This window comes from Telopea speciosissima, chromosome 2 (assembly GCF_018873765.1).
Source record: "Telopea speciosissima isolate NSW1024214 ecotype Mountain lineage chromosome 2, Tspe_v1, whole genome shotgun sequence".
NCBI classification, from domain to species: domain Eukaryota; kingdom Viridiplantae; phylum Streptophyta; class Magnoliopsida; order Proteales; family Proteaceae; genus Telopea; species Telopea speciosissima.
This window is the reverse complement of record NC_057917.1, coordinates 72,474,227-72,489,397: the sequence shown is the minus strand read 5'-3', so window position 1 is coordinate 72,489,397 and position 15,171 is coordinate 72,474,227. Positions and strand designations below refer to the sequence as shown.

General features: G+C 38.4%; 1 protein-coding gene across 1 annotated transcript in view; it reads right to left on the bottom strand.

Annotated features, from left to right (window-relative positions):
* LOC122652913 (dnaJ homolog subfamily C GRV2-like) overlaps positions 1-15,171 on the bottom strand; it is a 50,330-nt gene that overhangs the window by 24,803 nt on the left and 10,356 nt on the right. Inside the window, exons 8-9 of the mRNA XM_043846795.1 lie at positions 14,590-14,952; positions 4,677-4,817 (exon numbers count right to left, since the gene is read on the bottom strand). Of these exons, the coding sequence (XP_043702730.1) occupies positions 4,677-4,817; positions 14,590-14,952 (504 nt within the window). The remainder of the gene's footprint in view (positions 1-4,676; positions 4,818-14,589; positions 14,953-15,171) is intronic.

Genomic DNA, 15,171 nt, shown 5'->3' with positions numbered 1-15,171 from the left:
TGTAATTAAAGGAATCTGGAAGGGTTACTACGGCAACCTAAAGAAGGGATATGAGGAGTAATAAAAATTAAAGGCTAAGGGCTAACTTGGAACAAAATAAAATTAAAGGAGATGAGGTGATAAAAGAGAATAACAGGGGTATTATGGAAAACTAAAAAGCAAAATAGGAAATATAAAGGAACCGTGAGAGAGGGGTACCCTGGAAAAAAAAAGAAAATAAGAACTCAAAGCAGATTAACAAATAAGTGGGAGGGGGGGGGCAAGGTGGAAAATAGGATTAGAAGGGAATTAAAATAAAGAGTACTTGGGCTATAATGGGGAAACTAAGAAAATTAAAAAGAAGGAACATAAGAATCATGAAGGGTTGGGGACCTGGGGTGAGGAGAAGAGTTACTGTTTGGGATTTGGATGCTATTACTCAAACAGAGAAGAAAAGTGGGAAAAAAGAATGGCAGAACCGATATAGAGCAGCGTGCTACTTCAAAGACTGGCGCCAACTTGGGGAGTCGACTGCGGCGAGAGCCCTGAAACAGGTATGCAACTTTTTGGGGGGGGTTTCTGGTTCTCTTCTTCTCTTCTCGCTTCTTTTTTTTTTTGTTTGTTTGTTTGTTTGTTTCTGGTTGCTGGCAGAATCGATTGAACTCTGAAAGAAAATAGAGGGCGGTTGAAGGGGTTTGTCTTTGGGAATGGTCGGGTTTAGTGAATGTCAAAGGGAGGGGTGGGATTAGGTTTTCATTTGACTCCTTTGTTTCAACAGAGTCTAGACTTTTTTTTTTAAATCAAGAGAGGGTGGGGATTGCTGCTGGTGTTTTCCGATCACAACCACAGCGAAAAGGAAGGAAGGAGGAAGATGGGATAGGGTTAAGGTTTCGATGGGAGTTTTTTTTTTCTCACTGCTGTTGATCGGCAGAATAGTAACTGAAAATAAAGAGGATAGGGAAGAAGAAGAAGAATGGGATGAAAGAGATTAACAGGGAAGGAGATGGATCCTTCGGCTCTGATACCAAATTGGTGGAGGGCCGGTAGGGAGTGGGAAGAAATCTGAGAGGGGTCTCAGAGTTGCAAAGGAGGAGAGGAAATCGCATAAGAAGGAAGGGGGGGGGGGGAGAAGAGTGCACACGCACAGCCACACTGGCTTCAAACCATAACTCAACTATTCCATATTCAATCTGTCTTTCTCGGTTACAAGTTGGTATTTTAAAGATGAAAATGAAATCCTCCTAACATAACTCTAAAATAGAACTTGACTCTATCTTGGACTTTAGAAATAAAATCCTGACTCTAATTCTACCACGACTCCATCAACAACAATAAAAGAAAGCAACCATCAGTGGGCTGCCGCAAGCAACCATCAAGTCCCTGGAATCCTTGTTAGCTGCTTACCTTTGGAAAGGCTCTGACACGCCTAGGTCTCTCCACCCTCTCAAATGGGGCTTCAGTCTGCCTCCCAAAAAAGGAGGGTGGTCTGGGTATCAGAAGGATCAAAGAAGCCAACCGGGCTGGTATTATCAAGCTCATTTGGAAGATAACCTCTAAGAAAAAGAGCATTTGCGTTGACTGGGTTTACTCGAGACTCCTCCGGCAAGACTCTATTTGGACTGTTACTGTCTCCTCTGAGGCTTCTTGGGTTTGGCGCAAGATCCTGGAAGCTCGTCATCTTGTTCAAAGTCACATCCACAATCACTTAGGTGATGGGCTCTCCACCTCTCTTTGGCTGGACAACTGGCACCCTAAGGGAATATTACTCCACCTTGTCACCCCAAGGGTTATCTATGCTTCGGGTCTTCATAGGAAGGCTCGGGTGGCTGATATTCTCCATCTTGATGATTGGGCTCCCCCCCCAACCTCCTCTCTGCAGTTAGCTCTTATCTGGAGTGAGCTTCAGTCTATCAGCAGAAGGTTGCCATCTAGGGGAGATAGTGTCTCTTGGAATGCAAACAGCTCTCCTACATTCTCCTCTACAGGAGCTTGGAACCTTATCCGGCAGAAAGGTCCGATGGCTATTTGGAGGAAGCTTCTGTGGTTCAGGCATCACATCCCTAGGCACTGCTTCACTGCTTGGAGGGTCTTCACTGAATGTCTTCCTACACAAGCCTTCCTTCGCAGGCGGCACATCCAGGTGTCCAGTTCTTGCTACCTTGTTGGAGCAACTCGGAAGACTTGGCTCATCTGTTCTTTGATTGTCCTGTCTCCAAGGCCATATGGAAAGGCATCCTCTCCAAATGCTGGCCTGCCCAAAGAAGGATTCTTAGTTTCTCTAGAGAATGGATTTGGGTTGACATGACCTATGGAGGAACTTCTTTGTGTGATTCTGTGGGAAAGATGGCTTTCTGTGCTGCTCTTAGTCACATTTGGATGGAGAGGAATATTAGGAAATGGACCTCCAAATCGCGTACCTTTTAGCAGATTTGGGATTCCATTTCCTTTGAAATCTCCTCAAAGTTGTTGTCTGCCCCTCCCTCTTTTTATAAGGACACCTCAAGGAACAGGCTTATTGTTGTCTCCTGGGGTCTCTCTAATGTTTCTCTCTCTTCTAGCTCTTGTTAGCTAATGCTCTCCTAACCGTGGGCTCTTGTATTTCCCCTTTGGGGGCCCTTTTCTTTTTCTTTAGTAATTATATTCTTTATTCACCCAAAAAAACAATAAAAGAAATTATAAAATAAATCAAACTCCTAATGGACCCAATTACAAAATAGACCATAAAGTAAAATATCGTACTGAACTATAAATCAAACTGGACCCGGTTCATCTCCGTCCGGATACCCAAATGCTTTTGGGTCGGCCCAAGGTAGTGTAACTGCATCACTACACCATTCAAATTAACACATAATTTCAAAGTTTATATCATAATTAATAGAACTTACAAGAAAAATAGGAAGAATATCACTTGATGAAAATCGGCTAACCATCTAAAGCGATTAAGCAGGTCTTATCAAGTATGAAACACTACCAGCTGATATGCACTGATTCACTATAATACAATAGGAATATGGCAGATTTCACTACTACCAAGGCACTGATGAAGTCATTTAATTTATAATACAACACGAGGAATGATAGAATCATAAAAATTACTAGAACTAGTTCTAAATCTGACAATGAAAAAATAAAGCCAAATCTAACCCTACTAAACTAGCCATCATGAATGGAAACTATTTAATGGAGTTATGTTTTGTAGCCACTGCGGGGTCTTGAATGGAAACTATTTGCTGTAGTTTATTTACATCTTTAAGAAAATCATACATCCCTCTATCCAAGGTTCTAAAACTCAGTTTCAACCAGCCAGAAACCGAGATATGGTCGAAACCAGGGATTTTTTCCCAGCTAACTCGAGTTGGTGGTTTCAAGGCCCAGAAATGTTTTTTTTGCTCTGGTGTTTTCTATACAGCCTACTTTTGACATTATAAACACAATGTATGAACTATTTTCACAAAAAACACTCAAAATGGTACTTGTGGTTATTGACCCAGGTTTACTAGTGTACACACATTTTACTAAGAATCATAATTGCCAAGGGCGACGCTTATTCATGCCCCTATTTGAATCCAATAAAAATAATTAAAAAATAAAATTCCAAAAGGATAAAAAGTCAATCCCCTAGTTCAAGAACAAACACTAGATTTTCGGCAATAGGTGCAATTTTCAACTTTTAAATGCTACGGTTTTTCTCAAATCTACAAATCCCATAAAAAAAAAAAATAATAAAATTTGGGTGCATAAAATACCATAAATCTTAATATGGTAAACCATTGCTAAAAAATATTCATTTTTTTTTTTTATTTTAAAAATACTTTCATTCAAAGCAATTTTAAATAGCGTCCGTGCACACCAAATAAGGTTTGTCTGAAACATAACTCGCTTAGTTACTCACTTAGTTATGTTTTGGACAAACCTTATTTGGTGTGCGCGGAAGCTGTTTAAAATCGTTTTGATTGAAAGTATTTTTGAAAATATCAAAACAAATGAATATTTTACTACACTTTTGATTTTTAGCAATGTTTTACCATATTAAGATTTATGAAATTTTTATATTTGAGATAAAAACCCCAGCATTTAAAAGTTGAAAATTGCACCTACCGCCAAAAATCCGGTATTTGTTCTTAAACTAGGGGATTGACTTTTTATCCTTTTGGAATTTGATTTTTTAACTTTTTATTGGATTCAAATAGGGGAGTATTTGCTTATTTATGAATAATATCTTAAGCAAATGATATTTGGCATAAATAAGTGTTTGTTCTGGTTTTGAGCCAAGTTTCCTCAAGTTTCAATGGAGATAAGTTAATTTATATAGGTATTCAGGTCAAAACCTGTCAAGTTGGGTCGAAACATGGGACTTTTTAGAATCGATGGCCATCTCATTACGGTTTAACCGAGATATCTCGGTCAAAACTGCAAGTTTCAACCGAGATGTTTTTCCACGCCTCTATCCATTACGTTGATTGATGCCACAATTTTGTATACTGTTGGTAAAGGACATGTTCAACATGCATACACATGAACATGGGTAATGGTTCCCTCTGAAAATAACTAAGCTGCACATTGGTGTAATTTTTATGAGTACACAACTACAGCACAGATGACATTATCTATTCAAAATTTGACATAAAGAAGAAAGTAGCATTTGATATGGCAAATAACAAGTTATACCCAAGACTCATAGTAAATAGAAGGGTCACCTGTGCAACATGTGGAAGGCAACGTGGACTTGACAAGATCCGTTTTACTCTTGGTGTTGGTGTTACTATTTCTCCAGCATCATCCAGATCAGAATGTGCAGATACCATGCAATGTAAGATGGACAATGAAGCATCTCCCACCTGAATACAAAATTTATTTTAAGGTATAACATGTGTACCATGTGGAGTCAAATATGCAAGCATGAACTCCAAATGTTATAAAAGAAATGCAAATGGACTTTTAAGCATTTAAATCACATTCATTCTGTCAAAAGTGTCGCTTCTATGGGTGTGTTAAGTGTGTCGGTTCTCTAAGGGTATTATTGTAATGTCTTGCTTATTAAGTGTAAAGTCAGCTTTGTCCAGTCTTTAGTCTAGTCATTAGTTGTGGACCCGGTGGTCATATTGTAATTTGCTTTTTTTATTCAATATAAATACAATCTCCCACACATAGTTTAAGTATTCTGCCCTAAATCATACTGTGGGCTGTGTTCTCTTCTCTTCTTTTCCTCCTTGCTTATGGCCAGGTACTGATTCAGGTTCTGTTATTGTCACATGGTATCAGAGCATTAATTTCAGTACTTGGAATTCCTTCTTGATTCCTGTTCTGAGAGTGGTTAGGGTTTTCCCCTACTAACCTATGCTGTTTTCTATCTGTTAGAAGTAGTTAGAACCCTAGTTTCTTGAACATGCACAACTAGGTATAGTTATCAAGGCGGCAAAGCAACCAAGGAGTTGGAGAGGGTAAAAAATCAAGGCGACACCAACAAGGCAGACCAAGGCGCTCAAGGCGTTCAAGGTGACCAAGGAGCCTGGACGCCTTGATAACTATGCAACTAGGGATTCATCATTATTGTTATTGAAGTTATTGGAAGGAGGAAGCTCTTTATCTGAAGTGCCCTAATCGCATGCTAGGGTTTGTTGCTTTTTACCTACGCGCATAGGGTTTTTCTCTCCATGCACATAGGGTTTTGACTTTGTATGGGGTTTGATTGATGATGATAGTTATTCTTCTCCTTTGGTAACTCACAAACATCATTGTGAATACTTTTTATGGACCGATCATGTCCGTTTGATGTGGAAGATCAGATTTTCCTTGTTCCTGTCAAAACCATATCTTGTCGGACAATTTGTCAGGCAAAATCCTACTTTTTCAAGAGATTTTCCAAGAGTGCTGTCTCTCGTGGGTTGATTGTTGTGATTTTTGGAGGACTTTTTCTTCTATTATATTGTTTGTGGTCATAAATCATAATTTCAGACCAAATAGGCAATCATAACCATCTACGAATTAAGGGTTTCAACCCTCTCTGTGATTTTCAGTTTGGGATTTTTGGCTGCTGTCTTTGAGCCTCATGCCTCTGGTTACTGTTCCTATTGCAGTATTGCGGTTTGTTATTGGAGGTGCCTCTGGTGACTGTTTGCATTATGTTAAAGAATTCTACTATCTATAGCATTATGGCTGATTCTAAGCCTCCCACGGATAACGTCAATCTTCAGGTTACATCTATAGAGTATAGAGTTTATACCATTGCCAAACGGAGATGTACTATCTGACTACGTCTCCACCTACTACGACTTCTGCTGAGTATAAGGAGTAGACGATGGAGAATGCTAGATTACTTTGTTGGCTGTGGAATAGTAAATAGCCTTTTGTGGCTGCCAATATAATGATTCATACTACAACCAAGTGATGCAAATACATCACCAAAAGAGGCTTATTTTGATGGGAATAAATCTAGGGTTAGGTTATATACATGTTGGGCCTTGGATCCCATGGGTTTTCTATGTAATAGGTCACTTTTATGGACCTAAATTATGGGTAATAGGGTTGCATACGGGATTAGTTGTTTTAGTTCCATATTTAGTTTTATTTTGGTGTTTTTGTTCATAAATTGAACCGGTTCAATTTAAGTGATTTTAGTAGTTTTCTTTCAAGCGTTTAGTAGGGCTGATTAGGACTCTGTTTTGAGTCTATTTCAGTTTCCTAGTCAGTTTAAGTTACCTAATAGGTTAAGGATTGAATTAGGCCTTTCCTTCTTAGTGTAGGAGTCTATTTTTGAGTCTTTTATACAAGGTTGTAAGGGGGTCAAGAATTTAACACGAATTTTGATATTAATGAAAAACTTTTTGTTGCTCCTCTTCTCCATTGAAGATTTTTGTCTTGTGTTGATCAAGGCTGATGGGATTGGTGTTTGATTCAATCGACAGCTTGCGCTGTGAAGCCCAGGTGGTTTGTTCAAGCTCTTTTTGCTCTTTTGAAGCCCTACTTTCAAGTTCAATTCAAGTTTTGATTTTTATTCAAGATCTACATTCAAAAAAGCTGCTGCCAAGGAAATTCTGCAACAACAGTGAGTTTGAATCATCCCCATCCCCAACAATTCTTCTTATAATCCTCTCACAGCCCAAACCCTAAGATTCCCCCTTTTGTTTTCAACTTTTCCAATACCTAAATTCTGCCCAGACCAAACCAGCTAGCAAAAACCCTCCTTTTTTGGATCAAACTCGCCTCTCACCATAAGGAAAACTCGATCCAAGTTGCTCCCTCATATGACCATCATAAACCCTAAAAATCCATCTTTTCCTCTTTTCAAATACCCGAAACCCTAACCATAACATTGCTGCCCTTTCAAGTTTACACACTTCCATCCATCAAAGCATCTCAGGACATTCACTGATAGACTCCCCTACCTTAACTTGACATAACCTATACATCAAACCCTAACCCTAATTTCACCAAAAACCCTATTCTGAACTAGCCGATTCACCTGTTCATAATAGATCCTGGTTGATTGGCTCCTAGTTGATCCTCTACCAAACTAGGACTACATTACCAAGGGTGTTTGGAATGATCTCAAAGAAATCTATTCTCAAGATGAGAATATGTCCAGAGTATATGATTTATATGAGAAGTTCTCTCTAAGCACAATGGCAAATTAGTTGGCGACTACTACAACGCTCTAAAGGCCATGTGGGAGGAACTCAATGTGTACCAACCTCTTTATACTGATATTGAATTCTTAAATCTCAACGTGCTGAATTCTTGATTACAAAATTTTTATCTGGATTAGACTCTGACCTTCAGCTTGTCAAGAGTCAAATATTAGTTGACAAAAAGATTCCCTCCATGAATGAGGCCTACTGAAAGATTCAACGGATCATGTCCCCCTCCTAGCCTCAATCTGAATCCACCACTTCCTCTAAGAACAAAATTCAATTTTACTGTTGGTAATGGTGGCCACGGTCGAGGCACTGGATGTCCTAGCAGAGGTTGTGGTTCAAGGGGATGTCGTGGACATGGTATGGGTGATCGTGGCAGCCAACAATCAGATCAGTTTGTTAGACAGTGTACTCATTGTGGTTGCAATAATCATACAGTTGAGAAATGTTGGGTCAAGCATGGTTTGCCCCAATGGACACAACAACAATTTGCTAATACTACTGTGTCTGATGGGAATTATTGAAATGGTGTCGCCTCATGACACTAATCAGAGTTCTTCATCTGGAGGTGGTGTCTCATCTCGTGATGAGATGTTCAATCAACTACTAAAACGGGTCCAACAGCTTGAGACATCCTCTACCACATCAACTACCACATTGACTCATTCAGTTATACCCACATGTCTCGCTTCCTCACCCTCCACTCCTTGGGTCATTGACTCAGATGCAACATCACACGTGACTGGTAAACTAAATCTTTCCTCTTCTTTTTCAGTAGTCCAATTGTCCATCCCAAGTTGTTCTTGTAGATGAATCCTTTTCTAATGTTACAGGTCATAGTGCCATTCCTCTATCTTCATCTCTTTCATTATCAACTGTACTTCATGTTCCTAAATGACCTGTCAATCTTTTATTTGTTAGTCAAATTACAAAATATCTTAACTGTTCTATTACCTTTTACCTTTCCCACTGTGTTTTTCAGGATCTCAAGAAAAAGACGACGATTGGTGGAGGCCACGGGAAAGATGACCTATACTACTTTGACGTTACATCCTCATCTATGTCGGCTTCTATTAACTCTACTGGTGCTTCTCCTCTACATTGGCACTACCGACTAGGACATCTTTCTTTCTCCAAGCTACAACATATGATCCCTTGTTGCAAGTCTATCTTGCGTATAGAATATGAAGCTTGTGAGCTTGGCAAGCATCACCATATTAATTTTTCGTCTTGTAGTATGTTTAAGAAAAAATCTTTATTTTCTTTAGTTCATTTTGATATCTAAGGTCCTTGTAGGGTTAAAAGTCAGTGCAATTTTTCTTATTTTGTCACCTATGTTGACAATCACCTCTCACATGACATGGTTGTATCTTCTAAAGGATCGTGATGAGTTTGTGTCTATTTATAAACAATTTTATAATGAAATTAAAGTTCAATTTGGTGTTTGATTGAACATTTTGCGTACTGACAATGCTCTTGATATTACTCATTACTCAATGTGAAATTTCATCTTTTTGTTCTGATAATGGTATCAACCTTCAAACTAACTGCTCTTATACACCCCCAATAACATGGTATGGCTGAAAGAAAAAAACCGACACTTGTTAGCAATTGCTAGATCTTTAATGTTTCATGTGAGTGTCCCCAAACTTTATTGGGGAGATGCTGTTTTGGTTGCCTATTATTTGATTAATTGGATGCCTTCTTCTATTCTACATAATAAATCTTCTTTCTCTGTTGTTTTCCCTAACAAACATCCCCCTTTTTTTGGTGAACAAAAATTCATTACCAAAAGAAAGAATTTACAAGGGGTCCCTAAAGAAGGGGGAAAAAGGAAAATATTACAAGGGAGCCAATAAAAGCATAGCAGAACCCAAACATCAAGGAGAAGGATAGGGAACTGCAAAATGGAATCGCATAAACCCCAGGAATCAACAATAGTCTTGTTCCTTGGGGAATCAAGAACGGCCTGATGGGGAACCAGACGAATCTTGGTGCTAACATCAAAATGGATGGACTTCCATATTTGCTCAAAGGTTCTAGAACTAGAGGTTCATCTTCTGAGGTGGCGTTCCATCTAGATATTGTAGATGGTGGCACCAAAAGCAAGCTTGCCGATGACATCACAAATTGTCTTGCCAGCATAGGACATGTCGACCCATAGCTATTCACAAGCTAATGGGAGAATTCTTCTTCTTCGAGGCCAGCATTTGTCCAAAATCCCTTTACAAACTAAGGAGAAGGGGCACGTGAAGAAAATGTAGTACACTATCTTCCACCAAATTCCAGCAGAGGCAACAAGAGGGGGAGATTGAAATCTAGAGATGGATGAGGAATGACTGTGTTGGGAGGCAGTTAAAAGGGGGGCCACCATACGATGAAGCTATGGCGGGGGATGTTACCCTTGAACCAAACAATCTTACACCAGGGAGACAAGGGGCTGCAAACTCTAATGAAATCCTAGGCTGATTTAGAGCTGAAAAGGCCATTAGAGGAGGCTGACCAAACAACATAATCTCCTCTACCATGAGTCCCTCTTGGAATGGAGATCAAGTCATTCCAAACGGAGTGAAGGAGTGGGGAGGTCGATGGAGGAAGAGCCCAGACATCATCCTGAATGATTAATGCAACTGGAGACAGCTTACTGATACCCGAATTATAGACAGTCCTTGCACCATCATCTGAGGTGCCAGTTGTCGAGCCAAAGGGCGGTAGAAGTACCATCATCAATTTTAGAGGAGATTGTTCTAAGGGCGAGAGACCTAAGCTTTTGAATCTTCCTCCAGTGTGTTAGTTCTCTTAGGGGTACTATTGTAATGTCTTTCCTATTTAAGTGTAACGTCACTTATGTCTAGTCTTTAAGTATCAAGTCTAGTCATTAGTTGTGGACCCGGTGGTCCTATTGTAATTTTTTTCCATAGTTCGAGAACTCGCGAGATCTCGCCGAGTTTCTCGGTTTTTTGAAATCCCGAGACGAGACTGCCTACGAGTCTCAAAATGTCAATATCTCCGAGATCTCGGATCTCGGTCGAGATCTTGGTTTGACATAAGAAAATGCCCATCTAGGTCCTTTATATGAGTGCCAAATCTCGAGATCTTGCTGGAAAATCTTGGTATACAGACACCTATCTATGCCAGGAACCAAGACAACCACTTATTTATGCCTAATATCATTTAAGTAAATGATTTTGCATTTCATTTACTTAAGATATTATTCATAAATAAGTGTGTTTGTCCTGGGAAAGTATTTCATTTACTTAAGATATTATTCATAAATAAGTGTGTTTGTCCTGCTTTCCCACTAAGTGAAACTCCTATTTGGACTTTGTTTTTGCAAAATCTGATAGTGTCATTGTGTTTAAATGGCCTAAAATAGGCTGAATACCAAGTTTCAGACCCAACTAGGTCTAAAACCCACCGAGATGAGGCTTCGAGTCGAGAAAAAAAAAAAGTGCACCAACTCGGCAAGATCTCGACTCGACTCGGTTTTTCAAAGGTCCTAGTTGGCACCGAGACCCGAGTTTTCGAACCTTGTTTGTTTCTTTTATTCAATATAAATACAATCTCCCACCCAAGGATTGAGTATTCTGCCCATTACTCAAACCATGGGTTATATTTTCTTCCCTTCTCTCATCTTCTCTTCTTCTCTTCTTCTCTTCTTCTCTTTAAGGATGTCAACGGATATTCAAAAACCCATATTCGATCCGCATTGGTATCCGTTTAGAGAATCCGAATCCGTCCAAAAACTAATCAGATACAAATATAATAATCCCCCTATCCGACCGATTATTATCCAATTCGTTTAGCAATCAAACGGTAATAAAATGTCTGAAATACATCTTTGTGTCCATCTATCCTTTTAAGTTACCTTATTGAATTTTGTTATCTTATTTTTATAATTTTATAAGTTAAGATAATGTGATTCTTTTTTTCTAGATTTTCTATGGTTTATATATATTGTTTTATGCAATGTGATACATGGAATCGCATATCTATTAAAATAAATACAAGATAAAATCAAAAGTAAAAAATGTAAGAAAATCAAAGACTAAGAAGAGTAGAAAAAAGGGTAGTTGCTGAACTCTCAAGTCTCAACCCTAACTCTCATAAAAAAAAGGGTAAAGATGTCAACGGATAGTCGAAAATTCGTATTGAATCCGAGTTCATATCCATTTAGGAGAATCCATATTCAAAAAATCACTATCCGGAAACTATCCGAATCCGTCCGAAAACCGATGGGATATTATCCGAATCCGTTCGAATATAATCAGATACGAATATGATAATGCCACTATCCGACCGAATTCGATCCGTTTACATCTCTAACTTATCTTCAACTTTTCCCTACTCTCTTCTCTTCGTTCTTTCTTATGACCAGGTACTGATTCAGGTTCTGTTATTGTCACACATTCCATATGCAAAATAGCATCCAAAACAATTGAACTTTAATGCTCAAAGTTTTAAAGCCCAACATGTGCTACAGAATCACAGTGTACAACAACAACACAGCCTTATCCCAACTAAATGGGATCGGCTACATGGATCCTTACCTTCCAATCAGCTCTATTCGAGGTCATACTTGATACAAGACCTAAGCTATGCATGTCTTTCTTCACTTCTTCTCCCAAAGTAATTTTAGGCCAGCCCTGGCTCTTTTGGCTCTTTCAATATAAATCAAATCACTCCTCCGTATTAGAGCATCTAAAGCATTTGTTGAACACAACCATGCCACTTCAAACAATTTTCTTGTAGCTTGTCATGTATTAGAGCTACTCCCAATTCAGCTCTAATTTGATAATTTCTTACTTTATCCTTCCAAGTTTTGCCACTCATCCATCTCAACATCCTTATTTCAGCTACATTGAGTTTATCTATATAATGTTTCTTAACTGCCCAACATTCCACACCATACATCATAGCCGGTCATATGACTATTCTATAAAATTTTCCTTTAGTTTCAAAGGAATACGTCGATCACAAAACACACCGGACGCACCTCTTCACTTCATCCATCCTATTTTAATTATCTGTGAAACATCATCCTCTATATCACTTTATATATGATTGAGCCCAGATGCCTAAAATAATCACTTTGTGGAATCTCCCTCTCATCAATATTCAACACTTCATTATCCATTCTAATGTAACTAAAGTTACACACCATATACTCTGTTTTCGTTCTACTCGTCTTAAAATCTTATGCTTCCAAGATTGATTTCCATAACTATAACTTGGCGTTAATCCCTGCTTTTGTCTCATCCACCAAAACAATATCATCAGCAAAAAAACATACACCAAGGAACCTGGTCTTGAATGACTCTGGCTAAAGCATCTATGATAAGCGCAAACAAATAAGGGCTTAAAGCTGATCTTTGATTCAACCCAATTGCAAGTGGGAATTCACTACCATGGCCCCCAACAGTTCTTACACTAGTCACCACACCATTATACATATCTTTAAGTATGTGCACATATTTACTTGAAACCCTTTTCTTTTCTAGTACTTGCCAGATTAACTCTCAAGGGACTGTCATAAGCTTTTCTAGGTCAATAAAGACCATATGGAGATCCTTCTTGCAATCTATAAATCTTTCTATGGTCTCCAAAGTAAATAACTATTGTCGTGGATCTTCCTAGCATAAAACCAAATTGGTTCTCCGTAATAATAGTTTTTTTTTGTCTCAGGCGAGTTTCAATAAGCTTCTCCTATAATTTCATAATATGACTCATCAGTTTTATGCTTCTAAGTTATTGCAGCTTTGAATATCATCTTTATTTTTATAAATCGAAACCACAACGTTTTTTCTAAATTCATTTGGCATTTTCCGTGTGCTCATAATCTTATTAAACAGCTTGGTTAACCAAGATAAACCATAGACTCCTAAGCTCTTCCACACTTCTATTGGGACCCCCATCAGGACCTGATGCCTTGCCTACTTTCATCCTCCTTAAAGCTTCTTTTACTTCAAGCACCTTAATTGTTCGCATATATCTATGACATATAGTGTCTTGATGGGTAACGTTGCCTTCCGGGACATTATTATTAAAAATTTCTTTATTTAGTACTTAGTAGGCTGTACAAATAATCTTTCCCTCTCTCCTTAATGTCCTCATCCCTTATTAGTATACTTTATCATCTTCACTTTTAATACATCTAACATGGTCGAAATCTCTACTCTTGCTTTCCCTCATTTTAACTATCTTATAAATAGCTTTTTCCCTCTCATTTGTGCTCAGATTGTTATATAGATCTTCATATTTCTTCACCCTTGATCTTACAATCTTCTTAGCTTCATTTCTGCCAAATTTCAACATGATCGAGAAGCCTTCCAAAAGTTTTTAATCCACTGTCATCAAAAGTTGATGTGCTTGGTAAGCTACAGATAAAACTTTCAGTCCCAGGCATTAATATCAAGAACTTTTTAACTATTTTCCAAGTTTTTTCACAGTACATGTACCACAAAATCATACCACATTGTGAGGAAATCTAGTGGAAAGTCTCAAGATGATCAAGATATTTCCCAAACAGTCAAACACCATCTTTTAAATGTTGATGTGTTTGCTATGTTACTGAAAATATTTTCATTGCCAGCATTTCAAACTCCCCCTCTCCTCCACCCCACCCACCCCCCAACAAAAAGACCATTATGCTTTGAAACAAAGAACAGAAAAATAAGTATCCAGTGGATATAAAATTTAAACTCTTTAAGATAGAAAATAATGATAACAGAACCAGTAGCAAGCTACCCTCCAGTCAACCATTTCAACATGAGGAAAACCAGACAACGAACTTAATATACCAAAATAATTAGGAATACAAAGAATGAACCAACTCTTTACATAGATGCCCTCAGAAAAAAAAACTGCACACACACCTCCAGAATAGAATAACTGTAGAAAACCATACATATTCTCGCTATGAACAATGACAAGGGCCAGTTATAATAAACGATTCATGAAAGTAATCTATATATACCTGAGATGGAGTGAGGACAGGAACACGAGTGGCCAATGCCCAACGAAGTTCACGAATATCACGCAATCTCTTCCAATCAAGCATGCCAGAAGCCCAGCACTTAGTTGTCGAATCAATGGTCTTCTTTGACCAGAACCTTCTGATGACATCCTTTTCCACTGGTCCAACTTGTACACCATCCTTGTCAATGAATATCCATTCCTTTAGTGGCTCCATGAAAGCGGTAGCAGCTATCAAATTAGACTGCAAAGGAATAGAGGTTCTTTCAGAAGCTTCGTGAGCTACTGTCAGAAGATCCACAGCTAGTACACATCCACCGACCAATACACAAGCCGCTACATTTGACAAAACCTTCATTAACACCTGCAGGTATGGAAAACAGCACTCCAACATCACAAATGGACTAGAAATAGGAATCTTAATTCTTAAGTAATAGTAAGTAGGGGAAAAAAATTAGCAAGACATAGGAATACTCAGATACTTTACTGAATATTTTAACAAGAGAAAAAGGGTAAGAATAAGCACATTGTATGTTTTCTCAACCAAGACTTCCCAAATTAAACCAAGAAATACATATGTACT